General features: G+C 39.1%; 1 protein-coding gene across 1 annotated transcript in view; it reads left to right on the top strand.

The window, feature by feature from the left end:
• Positions 1-27,815, top strand: part of LOC115220943 — a 104,915-nt gene that overhangs the window by 48,816 nt on the left and 28,284 nt on the right. Inside the window, exons 6-11 of the mRNA XM_036510576.1 lie at positions 2,101-2,264; positions 6,130-6,186; positions 12,056-12,224; positions 19,039-19,211; positions 23,395-23,567; positions 24,852-24,996. Of these exons, the coding sequence (XP_036366469.1) occupies positions 2,101-2,264; positions 6,130-6,186; positions 12,056-12,224; positions 19,039-19,211; positions 23,395-23,567; positions 24,852-24,996 (881 nt within the window). The remainder of the gene's footprint in view (positions 1-2,100; positions 2,265-6,129; positions 6,187-12,055; positions 12,225-19,038; positions 19,212-23,394; positions 23,568-24,851; positions 24,997-27,815) is intronic.

Raw genomic sequence — 27,815 nt, 5'->3', positions numbered from 1 at the left:
CCACCTATAGTGTTGAGAGGGATGTCCATCCCTCCACTGAAGTTCAGCAACTTGGGCAGTGCCACAAGTGCAAGGATTCTGAGGTGCAATGAATGAGTTTGATGCAAGAGGGTGGAAGAATTGTTACAGTTGGAACACTTCTTTACCTTCTTCTGCCTGTTGTGTGTGACACAGATGTGGCATTGCTCAGCTTCCTGCCGTGTAGAGGATGGGAAGAGGAAGAGTCTCAAGTGCTCGCAAAGATGGGATGAATGTTGTGTCCACTGGATGTTAGGCAGCCAAAAGCAGAGCCACCAGTGTAAGGAAGTGCGTAACATGAGTCTGATGCAAGACAAGTGAAAAAATTTGTTTACAGTTAGAGCACTTCCTTCAGATCTTTTCCTTTTGAACGGCACTTTTCAACACAATTTCTAGTTAACTAAAAAATTTTAAACTTCGTATACTGGTAGAATGTGTTTATAAAACATAGTTTTTTCTTGGTTTTATTGAGAAAATTCTATATGTTGTAACAAATTTCGTCTTTAATTTCGAGCATTTCAGGAATTTTAACCAATCGCTGACCTCCATTTAGGTAAATAACATTCTGTGCATAATGAATATGTCCCGCTTTTAAGAAACAGATTGGGTTTATTTACATTTGTGAAAAAAAAGATACCCTCTCACTAACCCCTAACCCTAACTCTAACCCTAAATCTAAAATAGATTGAAATGCAATAGATCGATACTAGGGTTATAATTATGGGTAACAATCACAGTGTATTCTGAGCCTTGTTAAATAGGTCATACGACACCGCTATGGAAAATGGGATTTTTTTCTAGCGGTGTCAAATGAAAATGTCACCCATAATTATGGCCCTGGTATCGATCTATTATATTTCAATCTATTTTAGATTTAGGGTTAGGGTTAGGGGTGGGGAAGGGTATCTTTTTTTCACAAATGTAAATAAACCCAATCTGTTTCTTAAAGGAGGGACATATTCATTATGCACAGAATGTTATTTACCTAAATGGACGCCAGCGATTGGTTAAAATTGCCGAAATGCTCAAAATTAAAGACGAAATATCTTACAACCTATAGAATTTTCTCAATAAAGCCAAGAGAAAAAGATGTTTTATAAACACATTCTACCAGTATACGAAGTTTAAAATTTTTTAGTTACCTAGAAATTATGTTAAAAACTGTCGTTCAAACCGAAAAGATCCCTTCCTTCCCCTCCTCTGCCTATTATTCGTGGCACAAGTATGATATTGCTTGACCTCCCATGAAGTAGAGGGCTGAGGAGAGGACACACATAGAAGAGGCTTGGGTGGAGTCAAAATAAATTTGGTGTTCATATTCTATGTTTGTACTTTCCACTTCACGTCGCATCACAGTGTATTCTGAGCCTTGTTATATAGGTCATATTCTGAGCCTTGTTATATAGGTCATATTCTGAGCCTTGTTATATAGGTCATATTCGGAGCCTTGTTATATAGGTCATATTCTGAGCCTTGTTATATAGGTCATATTCTGATCCTTGTTATATAGGTCATATTCTGAGCCTTGTTATATAGGTCATATTCTGAGCCATGTTATATAGGTCATATTCTGAGCCTTGTTATATAGGTCATATTCTGATCCTTGTTATATAGGTCATATTCTGATCCTTGTTATATAGGTCATATTCTGAGCCTTGTTATATAGTCATATTCTGAGCCTTGTTATAGGTCATATTCTGAGCCTTGTTATATAGGTCATATTCTGAGCCTTGTTATATAGGTCATATTCTGAGCCTTGTTATATAGGTCATATTCTGAGCCTTGTTATATAGGTCATATTCTGAGCCTTGTTATATAGGTCATATTCTGAGCCTTGTTAAATAGGTCATATTTTCTGTCACTCCAGCAACCACGTCATGTTGTCTGCATTGAATACAGACAATGTTGAGCAGTCTAACTTGTGCTGATTTTACTGTAGGACTCTGACCACTATAGTCTTTGGCATGTTTATATGTGTTTTATGTGTGTTTGTCTTTTATTTGTGTGTATAACTGAATCTGTGTGTTTGCGTGAGTATCCTCTTGTTTAATTTGTGTGTAATGTATTCAAATATCGTTATAGGTGTCCCCTTATCAAAATCGTTGCAACGCCAGCCAACCAGATGGTACTTGCTCCTTCATACCAATCCAACTGCCAGATTTCTACCAAGTCATCAGAAATATACATTGATGTATGCCAGTCTCAGACTAATGTTACTGGTGTAAACATGATGTATAAAGTAGACTGTGAGTATTATTAATCTTTCTACTTATTTCAATATCAACATTTATATTCACGACTCTATATTGCCACATCTACATCATGTGATGGTTTAATGCGATACCCCACTACCATTCAATGACTGAGTGGCTGTGTGGTAAGTAGCTTGCTAACCAACCACATGGTTCTGGGTTCAGTCCCACTGCGTGGCATCTTGGGCAAGTGTCTTCTGCTATGGCCCCAGGCCGACTAATGCCTTGTGAGTGGATTTGGTAGACGGAAACTGAAAAGAAGCCCGTCGTATATATGTATATATATATATATATGTGTGTGTATGTGTTTGTGTGTCTGTGTTTGTCCCCCTAGCATTGCTTGACAACCGATGCTGGTGTGTTTACATCCCCGTCACCTAGCGGTTCGGCAAAAGAGACCGATGGAATAAGTACTGGGCTTACAAAGAATAAGTCCCGGGGTCGATTTGCTCGACTAAAGGCGGTGCTCCAGCATGGCCACAGTCAAATGACTGAAACAAGTAAAAGAGAATAATCTAATGGTTTTTGAAAGTAGCATGGTTCCAGTGGTGGTGAATGGTTGCTAGAATAAAGATAACTGGTTCTGATATGTGATAGAAGTGGATAGTGGTTAGCATGAAGTTGGTCAAATTTTCAGGAACATGTGAAGGTAGTGGATGATACCTAGAGTGGTTCAAGTGGTATACACAAAGGTTAAGTAGGCTGGCTAGAAACTGTTGGTTAGTCCCAGGTCAGTCTAAATTGAGCAGACCTATAATCAAAGAATGTTCTACCTATGTCAGATATACATTATCCATTGTATCCTTCCTATTTCAAGAGAATTTATGCGAGAATTGTCTACTCTCTCTAGCAGGTTGTACAACTACACAAAGTGTTTTTTTCTAGTTGTGTAGTTGAAGAAGGTATGTTGGCATGGGTTGGACGGTTCAACTGGGGTCTGGGAAGCCAGAAGGCTGCACCAGGCCCAGTCTGATCTGGCAATGTTTCTACGGCTGGATGCCCTTCCTAACGCCAACCACTCTGTGAGTGTAGTGGGTGCTTTTTACGTGCCACCAACACAGGTGCCAGACGAGGCTGGCAAACGGCCACAATCGGATAGTGCTTTTTACGTGCCACTGGCACGGAGGCCAGGCCAGGCTGACAAACAGCCACGATCGGATGGTTCCTTTTACATGCCACCAGCATGGAGGCCAGTCAGGGTGGCGCTGGCAACGGCCACGTTCGGATGGTTCTCTTACGTGCCCCCGGCACTGGTATCACAGCTACAATTTCCATTGATGTTAATGATGATAATAAAGGTTGCTACAATAAGGGTATGTCATCATAATATGAATATATGATGAGAGTGACTGATAGCTAGACTAGAGTTATGTCTTCATATCATGGATAAATGAAGATGAGGAGGCGCAATGGCCCAGTGGTTAGGGCAGCGGACTCGCGGTCATAGGATCGCAGTTTCGATTCCCAGACCGGGCGTTGTGAGTGTTTATTGAGTGAAAACACCTAAAGCTCCACGAGGCTCCAGCAGGGGATGGTGGTGATCCCTGCTGTACTCTTTCACCACAACTTTCTCTCACTCTTACTTCCTGTTTCTGTTGTACCTGTATTTCAAAGGGCCGGCCTTGTCACTCTCTGTGTCACGCTGAATATCCCCAAGAACTACGTTAAGGGTACACGTGTCCTTGAAGTGCTCAGCCACTTACATGTCAATTTCACGAGCAGGCTGTTCCGTTGATTCGGATCAACCGGAACCCTCGTCGTTGTAACCGACGGAGTGCTTCCATCCCAAATGAAGATACTGCAAAGTAACTACAAATAACAATATGGATATCTGAGAGTAGCAAGGGATTGATCTCAGGAATCACACAAGAAATTACTTGAGGAGAAAATAATTAGGATTAACATGAGAGAATTTCAATTAAGTAGAGAGTTACTAGTTGTATTCAATGAATATTCACCTCAACCAACTGGATGGTTTTCTACTGTTATTGCAAATTATCCACGACAACCATTCATAAAGTAAACAATACCTTTGTACCGCAAAGTCTGCAAACTTTCCTGCCACCAAAAATTTAGCTGTTTTTTTTTGGCAAAAATCCTTTCTACCAACTTTGTAGAATCCTCTTACACGTCACTCCTTGAGCATGTCTTTGTAAGTAGTATTTTCATTGAAAAAGCTTTCACATTTGCTCTCTGTCTAATTTGCATCCAAGTTCAGTGTAATACATATTTGGTAAAATTCCTCCATGAAACATTTCTTTTCCAATCTACCAGTCTCATCACTATGTACACATACATGCTGTAGTGTGAACGGTGAAAAGAGTACAACAGAAAAGGAAGAATGGAAATGTAATTGGGTCTTACCTCGTCGGAGATGAATTCGGATAACTCTTAGCCAACTCGATCGTCTGGTGCCTTCGTCGTGTCTGCCCCAACTCATCGATGCCACACGTGCGTTGTGCCTGTGACTTCCGCTTCCTGCAAGCCCTGCGAGCCCTACTTCCGCTCTCCCCTATCCGTCACACTCTTTCACCAAACACCACACATGCCAAATTTGAAAATACTTTTGGTTGCTTCAAATCGAGCAGGTTACTGGTCCTGATAATGTCGCTTTTGTTATCCTCAAATAGTGCACTCCAAAGCTAGTCCATATTATTGCTAAACTATTCAGTTTTACCATCTGTTCTTCTGGAATATGCTGCAGTTGTTGCATGCTCAGTAAAGAAAACTTTGATCCTGCCAATTATCAACCCATGCCTCTCATTTCCAGCATCTCAAAAGTAACAGAAACACTTATTAACAACCACTTTCTCCAACATCTTGAATTTTACTCCTTGTGTGTGTGTGTGTTGACCAACACAGATTTCATTGAACCAAGTCTGCAAGGGACTTGCTCTCCTATATCATTGACAAGTGTTTTGTTGCTTTAGAGAAATTCGGGAAAGCAGTGTACTTGACATTGTTACTATAACAACCTATTCTTTCTCTGCACTAACTAGTTGACTGTACTGAGTTGTACAGCTAAATAAAAACTGTGCTGCTGAGATGTTTCAAAGCATGTAACTAAGGTAAATGTAAAGATAGAAAGAGTCATAAAATTTTGCAAGTTTATTTCTTTTACCATCAACATATGATAAAGTTTGCCTCAGCCACATTGAAAGACCTGAATAACTCCCAAATAAGTCTTCAGCATCGCAATGCTGTCATGTGGTATTGCATTGGATTTGTCCTCAATAATGACCCACATTCAAAAGTAACATGAATTCACATGGATTATGCTTTCCTTCTTCTCCCCACCCGTTTTGTCTACAGTTTTTGATTTATAGATGTGGCCAGCCTCAGGAGGCCTGATAAGGCCATGGCTACAGTCTATTCCAGATGAATAAAGCCATTAGAAAAAGATTTTATTGGCTAAACTGGCAAAATGACCATTCCGAAATACAACAATGTCCGTTTCAACACACGACTTCACATAAAAAATCTTGCACAACAAATATATAAATGTAAAGAGATTAATTGTTTTTGAAAAATATTAGATGTCAATTTGATTAGAACAATATCTAATATATTGGTTTTTGCGTTGCCATCATATATTTGATTCATTGTTTCTGTGTCTTTAATATGCTCCATGGGAGATTTCAAGATTTAATCTACAGTAACTACAATTTGTAACCCACTTCTATAACTTTCACACTCATGAAAAGTAAACATAGAATGAAAAGAAAGAGAGCAAAAGGATCTTAAGCTTTCTTCAACAAGAATTCTAGTTATTGTTTGCACGGTAAAAAGTAAAAAGAATGCTCATGTAATTGGAGAACATTCTATTTTATAATTGTTTTCTTTTGACTTAAAAAAAACGCAGATGAGACTACTGGAATGATCAGACGGCCTTGGTTTCATAGAGGAGAATTTCTAAGTAAGTTCCATCTTGTATTTTTTTATTTTTTTATCATTTTTCAGAATATCTACCAATACACTCACCATGCCAATGATTCCCTTTAACAGCAATAAACAATACTATTGATTGAAGCATTTTCCAGGGCTCAGTTATCTCTTCTTCTTCATCATCATCATCGTCATTTAACGTCCATTTTCCAAGTCGTGGCCGGGCCCCCTCGCCCGAGTACTACCAAATACTTTTGTTTTTGGCCCTCTAACAGCGCAGTTGCAGCAGTGTGACAGCCTGCTAACGTGCCGCTCTTGCCGCTGCTGCCGACTGCGCAACGCCCTGCTGGCGCCGGCCCGACATACATGGCGCTCGCCCGATGGTGCTGCATGCTTTGCGGCTCCATGACATGGGTTGGATGGTTCGCCTGGGGTCTGGGAAACCAGGAGGCTCCATTATCATCATCATTATCATCATCGTTTAATGTCCACTTTCCATGCTAGCAAGGGTTGGACGGTTTTGACTGAGGGCTGGCAACCAGATGGCTGCACCAGGCTCCAGTCTTGATCTGGCATAGTTTCTACAGCTGGATGCCCTTCCTAACACCAACCACTCTGAAAGTGTAGTGGGTGCTTTTTACGTGCCACCTGCACAGGAGCCAGTCGGGGCAAAGGGGCTGGCATCGACCACATTCAGATCATGCTTTTTACATTCCACTGGCACGGGGAGCCAGACAGGGGGCACTGGCATCAGCCAAACTACAATTTCCATTTTTTTATGGTTCGATTTGATTTTGATGTTGATGTTGATGTACTTGACACAATAGGTCTCCTCAAGTACAGCTTGTTGCCATATGATCCAAAAGTACTTTTACAGTGGAGTGGGGTGAGGTGGGGTGTTGATGCGACACTGGCATAGGCTACAGCTGTGATCTAACTTTATATGCCGAGTCTTCTCAGTCACAGTATATCTCCAGAGGTCTCAGTTTTTCGTCATGCTTCACCACCTCATCCCATGTCTTTCTGGCTTTCCCTCTTCCATGGTTTCCTTCCACTGTTTTGGAGTGGCACTTCTTCACACAGTTCTCTTCATCCATCTGTAGTAAATGACCATACCAACGTGAACACCTCTCTTGCACGCCACATCCGATGCTTCTTATGTTCAACATTTCTCTCAGGGTGCTTACACTTTGTCGTGTGTGCACACTGACATTACACATCCAGTGGATCATGCTAGCTTCATTTCTTTCGAGCCTACACAAGTCTTCAGCAGTCACGGCCCATGTTTCACTGCTGTGAAGCATGGCAGTTTACACACATGCGTCGTACAATATACCTTTCACTTTGAGGGGTAGAAGCTTTCTGAACTCTGCCCAGGCTATTCTTATTCTAGTGGTAATTCTCTCTGAGCATCCCCCCCCACTTCAGACTTGGTCACCTAGGTAGCAAAAGCTATCAACTGTTTCTAGTTTCTCCCCCTGGCATGTGATATAATCTGTTTTAGCATCTGTGGTATTTATTACCCCTGTGCATCTTCCACACACGAAAGCTATCTTCCCAGTTAATATTCCTTTGTTGCTGCATCCATAGCTTACACTGGCTACATCTTATGGAATTTCTACCTACACCTATTCTACAGATTGAGCAGGGCCATCTACCTGAAGGGGTGTGTGATGTGTTCACCTTCCTACTTAATAAGACTTTGGTTTTTGTGAACTTGACTCTAAGACCCTTCGATTCTAAACCTTGCTTCCACACCTGAGATTTCTTCTCTAGTTTGGGTAGTGATTCTGCCATGAGGGCCAGGTCATCAGCATAGAGGAGCTCCCAGGGGCAACCTGTCTTGAATTCCTCTGTTATTGCCTGGAGGACTATGATGAATAAGAGGGAGCTGAGAGCTGATCCTTAGTGGAGCCCTACTTCTACCTGGAATTCTTCACTATACTCATTGCCAACCCTAACCTTACTAACAGCATCTCTGTATAGTACCTGTTTGGGACAAAACCAAACTGCATCTCATCTAAACACTCTCTTCCTAATTAGTTGGGCTATGACCCTCTCTGGGACCTTCATCACTTGACCCAGCAGTTTGATACCCCTGTAGTTATTTCTATCTAAAGCATCACCTTTACCCTTGTAGCAGTTGACTATGGTGCTGCTATGCCAGTCATTGGGTATGACTCCATCATGAACTACCTGGTTTACAATGCAGGTGACTAGGCCATAGCCCACACCACCAGATATTTTAAGCATCTCAGCAGTGATTCCTGATGGGCTGGGGGCTTTTCCTGGCTTCATACTCTTAATTGCTTTATCTACCAGGGTGCTGTCTATTCGAATAGCTGGTCCTTCTACTGGGTCAACATTTAGCAGGCTCTCCTCCTCCCATTCATTCTCCATGTTCAGCAGTCTTTCATAATGGCTTCTTTTCAGAATCATTAAAAGCAAGTGCACCATTATCCATGCGAACACATTTCTCTTCTATGACATCACAATTTCTCTCACACATTGTCTTACAATCCCAAATACTTCAGTTCTCTGGTCCTCACGTCACTGGGCTTTGGCAAACTTCTTCTTATCTACTTCTCCGTTGGCTATCTATACCTGTCGCCCAGCCTCCTTCCTTACTATCTGGTACAGTTCCTTGCTACTCCCACTCTTCCAGGCTTTCCAGGCCTGTTTCTTTGCTCTAATGGCTTTGTCTACTGTATTATTCCACCACCATGTTACTCTAAATCTGGAAGAGACTTTGCAGCATCTGCAGACTTGGTCTGTGGCACTTAGTAAGATATCCCATAGGAATTTCCAGCTACCCTCTATGTCCGAGATCTGTAGCTCCTCCTCTCTCTCATTAAATTTCTTGATGAAGTTGTCTCTAAATTTCTGACCATGTGAAGGGTTCTTTAGTTTCCAAATCCTTTTCTGGATTGGTCTACTTCTTGGCATCCTTCTTGCCTTGAGTCTATAGTCACTAATGACTAGTCTATGTTAGGGGGTACATTCTTCACCCAGGAGGGTCTTTGTATTTAAGAGCAACCCTGCATCCCACTGTCTAGTGAGGATGAAATCAATCTGGTTAGCAAAGTCACCTGATTGATAAGTTATTAGGTGGCTGTCTGGCTTCCTGAAGTTAGTGTTGCATATTAAAAGGTTACATGCATCACAGAACTTCAGTAGCCTGTTTCCTCTTCGTTTCAGGAACCAAGACCATGGCCCCTGTGTACACCAGTGAAGATACCGGATTGCCACCCAACATGCCCATTAAAATCTCGAGCCACAAAGATGAGGTCATTGCCACTCATCTTTGAGGTAGCCTGTAAGAGGTTATCATAAAAATGGTCCTTCCAATCATTTGGTAGGCCTGCTTGACAGATAATTTTTAGCTGTACTGTTCTGCAGGACCAGCCTGAGCTTAAGCACTCTGTCGCATACCCTTACAACCTCTATGACCTTATCCACCCATTTCTCTGCAAGGAGTATGCCTTCACCCCCTACTCCATCCATATTACCTTCCCAGAAAATTTTATACCTATGTGCCTTGCCTGTGAGGACCCTAACTGAAGCTCCTCTCCATCTTACCTCTTGTATGCAGCATACTTCGACACATCTCCTTTCAAGCATCTCTATAATCTCACAAGACCTACCTTTCAATGTGCCTATATTGACAGTGCCAACTGTGAAAACTGGGAAAGGAATGTGGAGTAAGGCTTGGGGAGGAGAGATGTTATTCAGTGCCTGAAAAGAAGGAGGTGGTTATCGTGTTTGTTTGTTAGACATGCTTCACCTGTTCTCACTTCTAACCTGACATCATTCAGACATTCAAGCGTGTTAAGACTGTTGCCCCTACTGGGGATAGGAGTAGGATTTAGCTGCATTGTAAGTATAAGCATTATGGACATCATATAAACGTAAATTTAAGCATTACTGATGTTGCAAATATGGATATTCCAATGTTAGACCAAGTAGGATGTGAGCTAAACTAGTTGCATTTGTCCAGGGAGAGGAGATTACAGGTATGATGGAGGGTATCACCAGCAAGGGAAAGGAGGCTTTCAGACAGAGAAAGAGAGAAAACAAGCTCATCCATACATACACACAAGCACACACGCACAAACACAAGAACATCAGCTGCATTTGTCCCAAATGGATCAACCACCCAACTTGGAATGGTCTTTTCCAGATCTTTGAACCTAATTTCCCTTTCCTTGTGCAATTAGCTCAAGTACTCAGTGTACCATTAAAATATCATCCTCTTACTGCTCCTCCTCAATTGTGGCAAAGGTTGGAAATGGCATCCTTACTCCCAGTATTTATCCTGAACAGATTAAATTTTCTAAGGAATTTTTAGTAACCACTTTGCAATTTAAATTATTTGTATTTTTATTCTGTGGCTGTTCAGCAAACTTAGCTTTTCAAATATTTCTAAAGGGTGGAATATGTCGAATTTGGTGGCTAGATTTTCTTCAGTGTTTCTGAATACAAGCATCGTTCCAAAGTTTGATAAAGTGATGCAGGCAATTACCCTTAGCGATTGTCACTGCATGTAAAATTTCCAAAGTAGTAACATATCTAATTCATATTTGGTTCCAATACCAATTCAATACTTTATTCACCACCATCATCATTTTAAATACAGAAAGAAATAAATCATCATAATCACTTCTGATAAGGTTGTGGATCATAGAAATGATATTTAGTTTATGTCCATTTAGAGTCTAATTTTAAATTCTGTTAGAATCATCTTCTATCTTCCATGGGTCCATAAAATATATACCAATTAAGTATTGGAGTTAAGAAAATTACCTATGTACTTTGAGCCAAACTTTGAGCTATTGTACCAATATATGAGACAGTTTCTATTGATTATTATATTTTTTATTGAATATTATGATTAATTATTAGGATCTTTTCAGTTTGACCGGCAGTTTTTTCTAGTGGTGTCATATGAAATTGTCACCCATAATTATGACCCTAGTATCGATCTATTGCATTTCAATCTGTTTTAGGGTTAGGGTTGGGGGGAAGGGTATCTTTTTTTCTTCACAAATGTAAATAAACCCAATCTGTTTCTTAAACGAGGGACATATTCATACGGCACAGAATGTTTTTTACCTCAATGGATGTCATCGATTGGTTGAAATTGCAGAAATTGAAGAAAAAAAACAACAAATATCTTACAAGCTATAGAATTTTCTCAATAAAGCCAAGAGAAAAAGATGTTTTATAAACACATTCTACCAGTATACGAAGTTTAAAATTTTTTAGTTACCTAGAAATTATGTTAAAAACTGCCGTTCAAACCGAAAAGATCCAATTATTATTATTGTTGTTGATTCTTTGTAAATTTTAACCTTACAATAATCTCAGTCTCAGATGGATATGTTGCATGAAATATAACTTCATTAATAATAAAAACTGTGTTTTTGGCATCTTTGTTGTTTTAACCTGGTCAGTTCAACAGTAAAGTCTCCTCCAGTGAATTCTCTTTAAAACTTGAAACCAAATATTTAGTTTCAAATCTTACAATGTATTGGCCTCTTCCACTAAAGATGAAACTGACATGTTTGACTAGGTTTGTCAATCAAATTGACTGTTTTTGATTAACTATTTCTGTGTTATTGGTATGCCTGAAGTAATGAAACTCGACAACAATAACTTTGCTAAAGTTTTGAATATACATTTTTTCCATGTTACTTTTGCATTTGAAGTATTATCAGGAGACTATTGTGGCAAGTTTATCATGGCAGCAGCTCTCTTGAAAGCTAATCGTAACTTTAACAAGTTGGAGGGTACTTTTGGATAGTTTACCTTAGTAGTAAGATTAAATGTGTAAGACTTGCCCAGAAGAATGTGATGGCTGTAAAATATAGTTATTTCCATATCAATTTATATTTATTTAGATTTTACAATGTGTATGCATTATGGTGACAGTGCATTGCATCTTGGAATGCAAGGCTATATTCATTTAAGCAACTGCTCCGGAAAATGTGTGCTAGCTTTGAATTCTTGCAGCAATTGTAAAATACGCTTCTATATGGACACCAGTAATTTGACTGGCAACAATCAACTGTAAGTGCACTAATTATATTAATCACTGCTCATACAAATTTTTTGTTTAAAGTTTAATAACCTCATACCCCATTTGGTGGAAGGGCACACCACAAAAAATTCATTTTCACATTGTTTATGTTGGGTAGAGGTCACCCTTATTCAAGCTATGTGAAATATATAATTCAATTCATTGTCATTGTATACAATGGCGGTGCCCCAGCATGGCCACAGCTCGTGAGCTGAAACTAGATAAAATATAAAATATATAAATATATACATACTAGATCACAGCTTAAGTATCAATAACAACATTTAGTGGAAGCTAGATAGCAAAAACATACCATAGTGCAAATATACAGGTGTCTCCCTCATTACAGGTATGTCAGGTTACTGACTTTTATACTTACAGAAATTGTAGAGTATGACCGCTAAATTTGGTATATAGTCTATAATTTTGCTTTTATGGAGACTCATATTGCATAGTTTTTAAATTGTTAACAATTTAACATTACCCTTTCTTTTTAGCTCAATGGCTACTTGCTTTTTAGTTAAGATCAAAGCATATAATTAGTGATTTGGAAAAGTGTCATCACATTACATACATACATGATGATGAAGCTCATCATCTGAAGGTAATTTGCCACCACTTTATCCCATGTCATCCTGAGTCGACCCCTTCCACTTGTTCCCTTCAAAATTTGAGATCAGCACTTCCTTATGCAGCTGTTGTCATTCATGCACAATACATCCGATGCCTCTTCTACCCAAGTTTTCTCTTAACCCTTTTGTTACTGTATTTATTTTGAGATGTTCTGTGTTTCTTTCAATTAATCTAAATATAACAAAGAATTTAGTGAAATAACTTAGTTATCATTAAGTTAGTGTTAGGAACATAAGTTGTGACTAAGACTTGGTGGAATATTTTAATTCAAAACTTATGAAAACAAGACATTTTACCACAGAGCCAGAGCCAGTTTTGGCCAGGTTGGTAACAAAAGGGTTAAATGATTTACTTTCTGTTGTACATGTACGCTGGCATTACCTATCCACCAATGCATGCTGGTTTCATTTCTTTCAAGACTTTGCATGTCCTTTGTAGCTACAGCTCACGTCTCACTGCCATCTGGAATAGCTGAATAGTAGTCATCATTAATCATTGTTCGACCGTGGTCGAGACAATGGAATTTACTATGTTACGCCAGACTTCACGGTCCATCATAGCATTACGGAGGTCCTGTTGCTGGATGCCTGTATCCCTGGAGATTACATCAGGGTAGGAGAGTGTGCGCCCTCTGGTATTGCGAGTAGATGGCTTCCAGAGGAGAAGAGTAGAAATTACTTCTTTTTCAGCTCTACAACAATGTACAGCAAACTGGACTCTCCTACCTTTCACAAGAGATGACACAGGTGGTAATTTCCCATATATTTGCATTTTGGTTGGATGGCGCTTCCACGAGAGATTTTGAGCTCTCATAAGGAGGCGAGTGTAGGTTCCATCCAACCGCCTCTCAAGCTTCTTTGATAACGTCCAGGTTTCTGAGCCATATAGTAGAATTGGTTCGACTGTGGCTTTGAATATTTCAAGTTTGAAGTCTCTACATAGATTTGATGACCAGATCTTATGCATGTCATTACAGGCTGACCAGGCCATACCCTTTCTAGTTAGAAAGTCTTTTCCAGATGATGATATGTATGACCCAAGATATTTGTAATCAGAAACCATATTTAAGGGCGCAGTGTTGTGAGTATGGATGATGCAATCACTTGTTTATATATTCAGTTTTGGCCTCATTGAGGTAAAGACCTACACAATTTGAGGCTTGTTCAAGAGATTGTAAAAGAGACTGGACATTGGAGAGAGAATCACTGATAAGAGCGATGTCGTCAGCAAAGTCAGTGTCTGTCAAGTACTCAGCTGGGTGTCTGGAACTTCTTCTTGGTTTTATTTCAAAGCCCTTGCCAGAGATGGTATCAACTGACATACGTAGCACATAGTCAATGACAATGATGAAAAGAAATGGGGCGAGTGTGTCTCCCTGCAGTATTCAGGCTTTGATTGAGAAAGATGATGGTTCTCCATCAGGGGTTAAGATGGTTGAAGACGTATCTGTGTAGAGGACCTTGATAGCAAAATAATTTTGTCTGGTATCCCATAGAGCTTAAGGATTTCAAACATCTTGTACCTATCTACAGAATCGAACGCTTTAGAAAAGTCTACAAATACCATGTAGTAGTAGTAGTAATAATAAAATATATTTCAGGGATACAATATCAAAGACATAAGTGGAAACTTCATTAATATATTTATCAAATATTTCATTTTAAAAAATTTTCTCATTAATAGATCTTTCTGTCTTTCAATATAAAACATAAACAATTACCAAACAATTAACGAGTTGAATTTAGATAGATCCATGCACTTGCTTGTTTCACTCTACTTTCACTTTGCTTCATAATACTGACACATAAAATTTGGTCTTTCAGTCATTTGATTTGTTTGTGCTTTTTTTTAAGAGACAAGAAGAAAACTATTAAATAGTGAGAGAATTTAAAGAATGGTAATATTCAATAAGAGAACTATTTCACTTTCACCTTTGATACTTGTATTCCTGCAATGCTCTTATTCATCATCATCATCATCATTGTTCGACCGTGGTCGAGACAATGGAATTTACCATGCTACGCCAGATTTCACGGTCCATCATAGCATTACGGAGGTCCTGTTGCTGGATGCCTGAATCCCTGGAGATTACATCAGGGTAGGAGAGTGTGCGCCCTCCGGTATCGTGAGCAGATGGCTTCCGGGGGAGAAGAGTAGAAATTGCCTTGTTTGCAGCTCTACAACAATGTCCAGCAAACTGGACTCTCCTACCTTCACAAGAGATGACACAGGTGGTAGTTTCCCATATATTTGCATTTTGATTGGATGACACTTCCACGAGAGATTTTGAGCTCTCATAAGGAGGCAAGTGTAGGTTCCATCTTATTACATTCTACAGTTCACTTTTTGTAAGTAAAAATGATAACCATGTCTTATTTAGCATCGGTATTCTGATATAGCAGAGTAAAAGTAAATATGTTAAAATGAACTCCCTTTCAGAACAATACGTATATATCTTTTGAGATTGTTTCACAATTATTTTCCCTTGAAATAGTTCCAAATTTTGTACAAGTTTTTGATATTTTGGATTGTATGACATTTCAATTTGTTTATATGAATGCAAATGGTCCAACCCATGCCAGCATGGAAAAGGATATTAAATGATGATGATGAAACATGTGTTGATCTATCTGGATTCTGTTCATAGGTTGTGAGGCTCTCTATTTGAGAGGATGATGAGTATTCTTCTCTACTGGCAAATCCCTGCTTAATTTGCTGCATGGCGTGGATGAAATGGCAATGAGATTTTATGCAGTTTACATTATGTGTTGTATGAAAATATCATATATTGAGCTATTACCTGTACATAATGCATACCATGCAGTATGTCAGAATAGTCTGACTAATTACTATTCAATAACACCTCAGAGGGAACTTTTTCCACACCGTACCCCACCAAACCTCGAAAGAGCTGTTCTTCACTCCTGCTCCAGGGTCACTCCGAAAAGCTCTATCTGCGACGATTTCATCTCAATCGAAGGAGGGGGGCTTTCTCCGTCCGGGTTGCGGATCTGTGGAATAAGCTGCCAGATGAGATAGTGAAGATGCCGATGACCGCTCGGTTCAAAGTCACTCTTGACCAGAAATGGCCTGAACTCTTTGCATGAACACCCCTGTACATAACTCCATGTCCCTGTTTTTGCTTTTTGAGCCAGAAAATTAACTTAACTTAACTGGAGTGGCTGTGTGGTAAGTAGCTTGTTTACCAACCACATGGTTCCGGATTCAGTCCCACTGCGTGGCACCTTGGGCAAGTGTCTTCTACTATAGACTCAGGCCGACCAAAGCCTTGTGAGTGGATTTGGTAGACGGAAACTGAAAGAAGCCCATCGTATATATGTATATATAAAAATAAATATATGTATGTGTATGTGTGTGTGTGTCTGTGTTTGTCCCCCTAGCATTGCTTGACAACCAATGCTGGTGTGTTTATGTCCCCGTTACTTAGCGGTTCGGCAAAAGAGACTGATAGAATAAGTACTGGGCTTACAAAGAATAAGTCCCAGGGTCGAGTTGCTCGATTAAAGGTGGTGCTCCAGCATGGCTGCAGTCAAATGACTGAAACAAGTAAAAGAGTAAACCAAACCTCATCTCTCCTCTTCTGCACATTTCCTCTTTTAATGCATTATGCTTGTGCTTATCTCCTGCTCCCTAATCTTGTCCCCTATGCCCTGCTCACTGTATCATTCCGATCCTGTTGTCCCCAATCCCCTCACTCCTTGCATTCATGTGAAGTCTCTACTTCCTACCATTTATATTCTGGCCCCTGTACCTTGAGGGCATGCCCTTCCACTTTACTACCAGTTATCTCTCCCTAGCTCTTCTAGACCATCCCATTTATATTCTTGTCCCCATTCCTTGTAAGCATACCCTGACCCTTTGCCACCATCTTTCTTCTGTTCTCTTCCATTAACACTCTTTCTCTTGCTCTATCCCTTGGACTGGTTAGCCATGTATCTCCTCTACAACAACACTCATTACTGGTCTCAATCTTGACCACTCCCTCTCCCCCTCCCCAGATAACCATGTCTCGCCTCTACAGTAAGACACCTGTTTCTGTCTGTATCACACTCTAACCTTTCATCATAAGATCACTTCCAGGGCCACATCCCCCCTCAAAGGATCTTTGTCTTGCAAGTTACTTGGTGACCCTGCCAGTACTGGTGCCATGTAAGAAGCACTTGGTCCACAAATTTCAGGCAGAAGACATCACATAGAATTAGCTGTCTTGAGAGAGAAATGATAAGCAGAAAGGAAATTGCAAAAATTTGATAGATTCTGACAAATGTACAAATTGCAGACCCTTTAACAAGAAAGGTGTACCATCCATTAAGACTCTTGGAATCTTCATTATATTTTTTAAAGTTATGTATTTCCTTTTCTCCTTTTTTTTTTTTTAATTGAAAACCTGGTTTAGCATAAATCCACAGCTGCCAGGTGCCCATAAAAACAAAATAAGAAAAGCCCTGTCTGGCCCCCGTGTCGGTGGCATTAAAAGCACCATCCGTTCGTGCCCGTTGCCAGCCTTGCCTGGCCCCCGTGCCGGTGACACGTAAAAGCACCATCCGTTCGTGCCCATTGCCAGCCTCGCCTGGCCCCCGTGCCGGTGACACGTAAAAGCACCATCCGTTTCGTGGCCGTTTGCCAGCTCTGTCTGGCCCCCGTGTTGGTGGCACGTAAAAGCACCATCCGTTCGTGTCCGTTGCCACCCTCGCCTGGCCCCGTGCCGGTGGCACGTAAAAGCACCATCCGTTCGTGTCCGTTGCCAGCCTCGCCTGGCCCCCGTGCCGGTGACACGTAAAAGCACCATCCGTTCGTGGCCATTTGCCAGCCACGTCTGGCACCTGTGCGGGTGGCACGTAAAAAGCACCCACTACACTCATGGAGTGGTTGGCGTTAGGAAGGGCATCCAGCCGTAGAAACACTGCCAGATCTGACTGGGCCTGATGAAGCCTTCCAGCTTCACAGACCCCAGTTGAACCGTCCAACCCATGCTAGCATGGAGAACGGACGCTAAATGATGATGATGATGATGATTGTTAATTAAAGGAAACAATTCATCTTTTAACTCTTTAATATTCAAATTATTCTTTCAAATTCTTCTTTATATACATTGATTTGGATTAACCATGGATTATCTCAAAGCCTTGATACTGACAATGTGATTGTTTATTTTTAGCAGAACATAGTGGGAATAAGTTTGGGAGGTCAGATCTGCCCAGGTAGAATATTTGAGCCGGAAACTGAAAGAAGCCTGTCGTATATATGTATATATATATGTGTATGTGTGTGTGTTTGTGTGTCTGTGTTTGTTCCCCTAGCATTGCTTGACAACCGATATGGCCAGTTTAAATGCTAAATGGCTATGATAAACAATTGTCTCTAATTACCAAGAGTCGGGTGCAGAAAATGCAGATGAAAAGGGGGTACTGGCAGACATGTTTGTTGATGGGTTTTCTCTGTATCAGAAGGTGGTGTTGTTTAGGATTTAACATTTAACATTACAAGTGCAATCCTTTGTATAATCTTTGAACTTAGGCTAATATAGGTGCAGGAGTGGCTGTGTGGTAAGTAGCTTGCTAACCAGCCACATGGTTCCGGGTTCAGTCCCACTGCGTGGTGGCATCTTGGGCAAGTGTCTTCTGCTATAGCCCCAGGCCAACCAATGCCTTGTGAGTGGATTTGGTAGACGGAAACTGAAAGAAGCCTGTCGTATATATGTATATATATATATGTATGTGTGTGTGTTTGTGTGTCTGTGTTTGTTCCCCTAGCATTGCTTGACAACCGATGCTGGTGTGTTTATGTCCCCGTCACTTAGCAGTTCGGCAAAAAGAGACCGATAGAATAAGTACTGGGCTTACAAAAAGAATAAGTCCCGGGGTCAAGTTGCTCGACTAAAGGCTGTGCTCCAGCATGGCCGCAGTCAAATGACTGAAACAAGTAAAAGAGTAATATTGAAAAGTATGGCATATCTTGCAATATTTGTATGCACACTTTATCTCCTGTTGTCTATAAGCAAGAGTGCATCCCATATCTGCTGCAGACTTTACATATCTTGTCTCAAATTGTGTCAAGCTTGGCAATTAATTCTTTTTATTTACTGCAGATTAAAACAATATTTAAAAAAAAAAAATGAGTCTGTTAGTAAAATATTCTTTGTTTCTTTAGCAGATGTCTGACAATAAAAATCAGTGACAAATTTAAGAGAGGAGAATATATCAGATTTTCTGCATTGCAATCTAATTATCTCAACTACACAACTTTCTCCAAAGCAGCCACATTGGAGATCTGTCAAGGTAACATAGAAGGACTGCAACTCAAGATATTTTATGAAGTTATTGGTAAGTGAATATTTATTTGCATGGGGGCTCACTCAACAACATAGAAGTTAAAATCTTGTCCACACATAGAACAGACGCAACAATCAGACAAATTACGGAAGCTACACACATAATAGAAGATAAACCTAGCCTGAATAGGAATCTGGAATGGAACACTAGCACACACCACAACATATGACAGAAGAGGATCCCCATAAACTGGTTACAATATAAACAAAACTAAAAACATAATAAAATACACAGATAAATAAACAAATGGAAGTAAATAACTATGTACATTAAAAATAATAATAATAATAATAATTTTAAAAAATAATAATAATAATAATAAGTTGGTGTAAACACATGAACAAAATAAAAAAAAACAAAAACAAATTACACGAACATATATAAACAGGAGATACAAATATTACAGGCAATTCCCCCCCACACACACACACACTAACTAAACATAGACACACATAGAGGTATACACATGCGCAAATGAAGACACATACAATAGGAATAGAAAATACAAAATGGCTGACCGTTAGTAAGGAGAGACACACAAATAAGAAAGGAGAAAGCAAAGGACCACTGATGCAGTCACAGGAGTGTGACGAAAGAACTCTGGCCGAAATAAGATTAAGATTAATGTAAAAAATAATAACGCTGAAGCAAAGTAACACCAAATATATAGTGCGTGTGTTTTTACTGGCTAAACTGGCAAAATGATCATTCCTAAATACAACAATATGTATATATATATATGTTTATATGTATGTATATATATGTATATATATATATGTGTGTGTATATATATATACACATATATATACACATGTATATATATGTGTATATATAAACGTATATATATGTATATATATATATTCACACACACACACCATAAAAACCCATGTAATTTGTGCATCTATGTAATATACACAAGTGATTATCAGGATAAAAATTACTAAAAAAATGCTTCTTCTTGTTTAAAATTTGCACCCCAAAGTTTTCAGATCTGCCGTTATGACCAGGGGGAAAAGGTTTTCAATTTGGTTGTATTTAGCATAATTTCACTTACTTATGATTAGATTTTATTAAATTTTCAATAAATAAAAATGATTTATCTTAACAGGTATCACATTGTAAGCTATTAAATTTGGAAGTGTTTGTGTTGTTTATAATAAACTTTATTTTACATTTCTTGCCCACAAGAGATTATGTCCAATCTTTGTGGAGGCGCAATGGCCCAGTGGTTAGGGCAGTGGACTCGCGGTCGTAGCATCACGGTTTCGATTCCCAGACCGGGCGTTGTGAGTGTTTATTGAGCGAAAACATCTAAAATGCTCCACGAGGCTCTGGCAGGGATGGTGGTGATCCCTGCTGCACTCTTTCACCACAACTTTCTCTCACTCTTACTTCCTGTTTTTGTTGTACCTGTATTTCAAAGGGCCGGCCTTGTCACTCTCTGTGTCACGCTGAATATCCCCGAGAACTACGTTAAGGGTACACGTGTCTGTGGAGTGCTCAGCCACTTACACGTTAATTTCACGAGCAGGCTGTTCCATTGATCGGATCAACCGGAACCCTCGTCGTCGGAACCGACGGAGTGCTTCCACATGTCCAATCTTTAGCAAACTTCTGTATGTCTTCTCAAATCATAATCACAGGAAAAGTTGTTGATAATTGTTATCAACAAAATCAAAGCTGATAAATACCTTTAGGTGTTGCAAAATAAATTTAATTACCAATAAACATCAGCTTGGATGACACTTTACTCAACCGTCAGAGGAAGATGACCAATCAAGCTGATTATGAAAATAAAATTCTGATTAGTCAAAAGGGTCTTCTTGTCTAAAGCTCTGGTTTTCTGCCTATTCCTGTCAGAACCTTTGATACGCAGTATTGAAATTTTAATCCCTTTCACATTTATAAAGTGTCAAACACACTTAAAAATTTGTCATTACCATTTTAGCTGGGAGACCAAACTGATAGTTTGGTAACCCTTTAAAATAACCATTAAAAATCAAAAGGAGAAAATAAACAGCTTTGCAAATTTAACTCAGTGCTTATTGAACAAGAGAGGTGCAAAATTTAAGAAGCAAGTTATTAGAATATACACGTCTGTGAGGAGACATAAACAAGAATAGCAAAAATGTATTATACCAAAAGAACTGGTAATACATACATTACAAATGTTCTATGAATGTGAAATGACATTAAACATCGTATCAAGTAAATGAAGGTTTCTGTAGGAACGCTAAGTCATATTCACTTAGTGAGTTTACATGCGCAAGGATGAATTATGATATTGTCATTGTCAATCTTAGATGCAGTAAGAGCTGATAGTGGCGATATTGGTGGTGAGGAATTTCATTGTCCTAATGTGGAGAAAGCAAGCAAATACCTTCCTGATGCAAATGCAAGCTAGACTCCCTAAATGGAGAAAAACTGATCTATTTAAGGAAATTGCTGGGCTCCATTGCGATAGGTAGAAACCCCAGACAATGTAAAATATCGCCTGGACCATGATTACCAGCTTGAACATCAAACTTCAAAAAGTAGTTAACCATTGCCTACAATAACATCAATCGAAAACAATCATGGTCCAGGCATAATGAACCAGCACAAACAACGTCAAAAGCTGAACTGCATCAAAAAAAGATCATGTTGTCAATTTGGTGGGATTACAAAAGTGTTGTGTATTCTGAGCTGCTTCCAAGGAACGAAACGATCAATTCAGATGTTTACTGTCAACAACTAATGAAACTGGAGGAAGCAATCAAAAGAAAACAGCCAGAATTGTCAAATTGTAAAGGAATCACGTTCCACCATGACAACACTAGACCACACACGTCTTTGCTAACTCATAAAATATTATTGGAGCTTGGTTGGGAAGTGATGTTACATCTACCATATAGCCCTAACCTTGCACCATCAGATTACCACTTATTTTGAAGTTTTCAAAATTCTTTGAATGGTATAAGTTTCAATAATGATGACAACCTGAATCACACTTGCTTCAGTTTTTGGCTGATAAGGACCAGCAGTTTTATGAGCATGGAATCATGAAGTTGCCAGAAAGATGGCAAAAGGTCATGAAACAAAATGAAAAATATACAAATCATTAAAGTTCATTCTTTGTATGAAAAAAAACAACTTTTTTTTCACCCTGAAAAACCGAAATTACTTTCTTGCCAACCTAATATATTCACACATGATAGAAATTTATAGATTAAAAGAACAAACGGAAAAGTTCTTTGATAGACAATATAAAGGAAATACATGCAATCTTACCTCATAGCTAGTGTTTTATTACATTATAGACACCTCTGTCTTGAGAATTATATCTCTCGTCAGGCTGTGTAAAGGACAGAAGCCTCCTGTATCCAGCAGTCATACGGGCTGAATATAAAATTGCCTGTAATGGACAAATGTGCTGAAAATTGACTTTTTTTATATCGAAGTGGATGAACAATTATGAACATTGGCAAGAAAACTGGAAACCTGATGCTCTATAAACAAATTTCTTTGATATTTGTTCTGCATTTTATTAGACACTCTCTTGTTATTCTCAGCAAACCAGGGACTGATCCATTAGAAACTTATAATAAACGATAGAATTGTTAACATATAAAATACTAGCAGTATCGCCCGGCGTTGCTCGGGTTTGTAAGGGAAATAACTATATAAGCATTTTTAGAGAGTTACTTCCCTTATATAATAGCCAAAAAATGCATTAAAAATGGGAAAAAATGATGGTAAATTTTTTTTTAAATCGTAGACTCATCGTAGATGCGCGCTAATACCCAGAAGGGCTCGATATGAATCACGACTATAAGATACCCGATTTTGGTTACACTGCACCGCAAAATGTGAGAGTAGTTAGGAATCTAAATCGTAGGAGACAGACACACAACTTCACTTTTATATATAAAGATTTAAATTATTAAATCACAGTCTACTCTCTTAGAAAGGAAGGCATTACATAAATTATCCTGGAGCCATGTTTCTAGAAGTAATGGTCATGGCTGGAATGTCATAGATCTGTTTGATTGTGGTTGTTCTGGGGCTAAACAACACACAATAACAATCCAATAAAAACTTTAGGTCAAATTGTGATCCGTGTGAAAAAGTATTTAGTTCTTTTGCTGTTATATTATTTCTTATATTTCTTATGATTTTATTACACTTCTTCCAGAAAAGTTGGAGACCAAATTTGCTAGTGCCACTAATATAACTCTCCTCCAAATACCTTCCAACTATCCACCAAGTGATGAGATTTTCAAGTACTATATCAAAAAGTCTACCCCCTCTGGTCATCTTCAGCTAATCTTGACCAATTACCTCTGTTGTGCTGACTGCTATGTCGTCGTGAGTATACTCTTTCACTCTTATCTTTCTTTGCTTTCCTGGAGAATTTGGTAAGGATAACTGTTACTTTCATATCTCTCTCTTGACTGTTATGCAATATTTGATATGGTACAATATCAGTTTTGATATATATTGTGATATGATATAGCTGTTCATATGATTGCTGGCATACAATCTGATACATTGTATAATAAAATCAAAATCATAATCGATCAACATCAATGGAAATTGTAGCTGCGATACCAGTGCCGGTGGCACATAACAGAACCATCCGAACGTGGCCGTTGCCAGCCTCATCTGGTACCTGTGCAGGTGGCACGTAAAAAGTACCCACTACACTCATGGAGTGGTTGGCATTAGGAAGGGCATCCAGCCGTAGAAACATTGCCAGATCAGACTGGGCCTGGTGCAGCCTTCAGGCTTCCCAGACCCCAGTTGAACCGTCCAACCCATGCTAGCATGGAAAGCGGACGCTAAACGATGATGATGATGATGATGATGATACGATAATGTGGTGTGATATGAAATTTTCAGTCAACTAATACTTACCCCTTTTATTTCTGTTGATATTGAAGATCACATGACATACCTAACTATCATCAATAAAGACAATCCTCTCATTCATATTATGTATCTTCTATTTTATATATTGTTATACGATATACTCTAGCTATTATTCCTTCATCATCATCATCATCATCGTTTAGCATCCGCTTTCCATGCTGGCATGGGTTGGACGGTTCAACTGGGGTCTGGGAAGCCAGAAGGCTGCACCAGGCCCAGTTTGATCTGGCAATGTTTCTACAGCTGGATGCCCTTCCTAACGCCAACCACTCCATGAGTGTAGTGGGTGCTTTTTACGTGCCAGATGAGTCTGGTAAACAGTCACGATCGGATGGTGCTTTTTATGTGCCACCGGCACGGGGGCCAGGCGAGGCTGGCAACGGCCACGAATGGATGGTGCTTTTTACGTGCCACCGGCATGAAGCCAGTCGGGGCGGCGCTGGCAACAGCCACATTCGGATGGTTCTCTTACGTGCCACCGACACTGGTAACTCAGCTGCAATTTCCATTGATCGATTTCTATATGGTAAACAAATTGACATACATATCTTTCCGTGTAAGGTACATCATGATATATATAATGATATAGGTGTGAAGCAAATAACATTATGAGAGCCATTATGATTGTTGATTGATGTAGATTAAATGAAAGCGTTTGACTGATGGGAAAAACTACATTGTGTATCCATAAGCATTTATGAGTTCCCCTTTTTATTTCAGATTGCATTTGGATCCTCAGTATTTAATAATTCTCAAAAAGGTATACGGAGAGTGTATACTAGTAAAGATACCATCACCGTGAAATACTTCACTGGCAAGATTCAACCTGGATGTGGACTTAAGGCTGAAATTCGTTATTTTGAAGGTTTACACATCCTTTCAATATTTCTTACTTCTCTCTGTCTCTCTTTCTCTTCTACTTTCTTATTTATCTTCAATTCTGTTTCTTGCAGCATGGGAAGAATGAATACTTGATGTGGTTTTAGAGTCAGGTTTCGACTGCTATTTCAAGCATGATGGTATCTCTTAGATACCCTTATTTATAATTTCAACAATTACTATAACCTATAAGGTTTTTTTCTTCCCATGTTGCCATAGATTTGATTGCTATTTAAAATAACGATCTTATCTTTATATATATAGATATTTTTATATATATTCACTTCATCATTATATTCACTGCACTGGTATTTTGGCAATATAGCACATGGATGGACAACTGAACTAGTGGCTGTATATACATGCATATATATGTATGTCACATGATCCCGTGGCCGACCAGGCTATCAGATGTTGCTACACATCGCTGGTCACAATGCTCTTCGCATTGTTTTAGCCTTCAAATGATGCCACCCCACTGGCTAAGCGAGCAGGCCAATAGAAGAAAGAGAGAAAGTTGCGGCGAGGGAGTACAGCAGGGATCGCCACCACCCCCTGCTGGAGCCTCATGGAGCTTTTAGGTGTTTTCGTTCAATAAACACTCACAACACCCGGTCTGGAAATCAAAACCGCGATTCTACGACCGCGACTCCGCTGCCCTAACCACTGGGCCATTGCGCCTCCACTATATGTATGTACATATGTGTATATGTGAGTATTCATATGTTTATGTATATATATATGTATTTATGTATAATTCATGTTATATTTCACTGGCAACAGCAGAGTATATTTTGATACAAAACCAGAAACCCAGGGTCTGGAATTATCCAATTTTTACTAATTTATTTGTTTTTTGTCTTTTCACCTTGTGCTGTACTGAATACCTGATGCGTTTTAGAGTAAAATTTTGATTGCTATTTCAAGCATAGTGATATCTCTTACATACTTTATTTATAATTTCAACAATTACTATAACCTATAAGGTTTTTTCTTCCCATGTTGCCATAGATTTGATTGCTATTTAAAATGACAATCTTATCCTTATATATGTATGTATGTATATATATATATATATATATTTCTTTTCTTTTTCTTTTTTTTCTTTTACTTGTTTCAGTCATTTAACTGCGGCCATGCTGGAGCACCGCCTTTTAGTCGAGCAAATCGACCCCAGGACTTATTCTTTGTAAGCCCAGTACTTATTCTATCAGTCTCTTTTACCAAACCGCTAAGTGACGGGGACGTAAACACACCAGCATCGGTTGTCAAGCAATGCTAGGGGGACAAACACAGGCACAAAAACATATACACACACACACACACTTATATATATACATATATACGACGGGCTTCTTTCAGTTTCCATCTACCAAATCCACTCACAAGGCATTGGTCGGCCTGGGGCTATAGCAGAAGACACTTGCCCAAGATGCCACGCAGTGGGACTGAACACAGAACCATGTGGTTGGTTAGCAAGCTACTTACCACACAGCCACTGATGTTTGTATATATAATATATATATATATATATACATACAGGATGTCACCAGCAGTGCAAATAACATGAAATGTGTAAACAAACGAGTTAAATATGTAAACAATGAGAAGAAAAAAAATGGAAAACAGGACAAATAAACATAGTGAAAGGACCCTTCATCAGTTGTTGGCTGTCTGTCTACTCCTCATTTCGAGCATTCAATAACAATATACATATATATAAGTGTATATGTATGTATATTTGTGTGTGTGTGTATGTATATATATATATATATATATATATATATACATATATATGTGTGTGTGTGTGTGTGTATATATATATATATATATATATATATATATATATGTGTGTGTGTGTGTGTGTATATATACGAAGATAAAGGAAGTACTTACAAACCTAGGCCAGTGCCTTAATGTATTTCTGATCTTCTGATGGGTGACTTCAACTTCCCCAAAATTCGATGACCTGAAGGTGTCATAAAGAAGGCAATCAGGCAGAATCTCAGGTAGATCTCATGGAAATGATGTTCATGGAGCAGACCATACTTTCCCCCAACTAAAAATAAGAACATCCCGGATATCTGCCTTACAAACAATATGGACCTTATCCACAACATAAACATATCACTGTCTACCCATCTAGACCTTAACATGATAGAACTGTCAATATATGGTCCAAAACTAATTAAAGAATCGTACAACACTGTTGGGTCCCAAGCACTGGCCAACCTGAACTTCTACAAGACTGGCTGGAAGTCCAAACAAAGAGATACTCCAGCAAAACTGGCTTAAAAGTCTGTCCATGCAAAATACTGACATGAAATTCAATGAATTCGTGTCAATAATGCAAACCATATCCATTAAGTTTGTCTCAGAGAAGAAGGCCACCACATATGAGAATATTATTCCCTGAGATAGAAGAATCCTAAAGAGACAGAGGATAAAGATCTCAAATCGCTTAAATAAGGAGCCTAATGACAGCAAAAAACCCTACCTCAATATTGCGCTCTTAGAGAGACTGAGAATAAAATCAGACTCTCCCTAGAAAAAAAAGGGTAAACAGAGAAGCCAGGGTGATGGAAAATATAAAAAGAAACCCTAAGGTTTCTACAAGTTCATAAAAGAGCCTGCCTCAGTGTGATATAGGATAGGGCCACTGTTTGATGAAAAGGGCTCACTGGCTGCAGACCCAAGAGGATAAGTGTAGTACTCAATAAACAATTCCAAAGTGTTTTCACCTCCCCACTAGAAAACATGAAAATAAGCAGTTCTGATGAGTTCTTCGACACCTCTAACCTACAA

Source organism: Octopus sinensis, linkage group LG17, assembly GCF_006345805.1.
Source record: "Octopus sinensis linkage group LG17, ASM634580v1, whole genome shotgun sequence".
NCBI lineage: Eukaryota > Metazoa > Mollusca > Cephalopoda > Octopoda > Octopodidae > Octopus > Octopus sinensis.
This window is presented reverse-complemented; position numbering and strand designations above follow the sequence as displayed.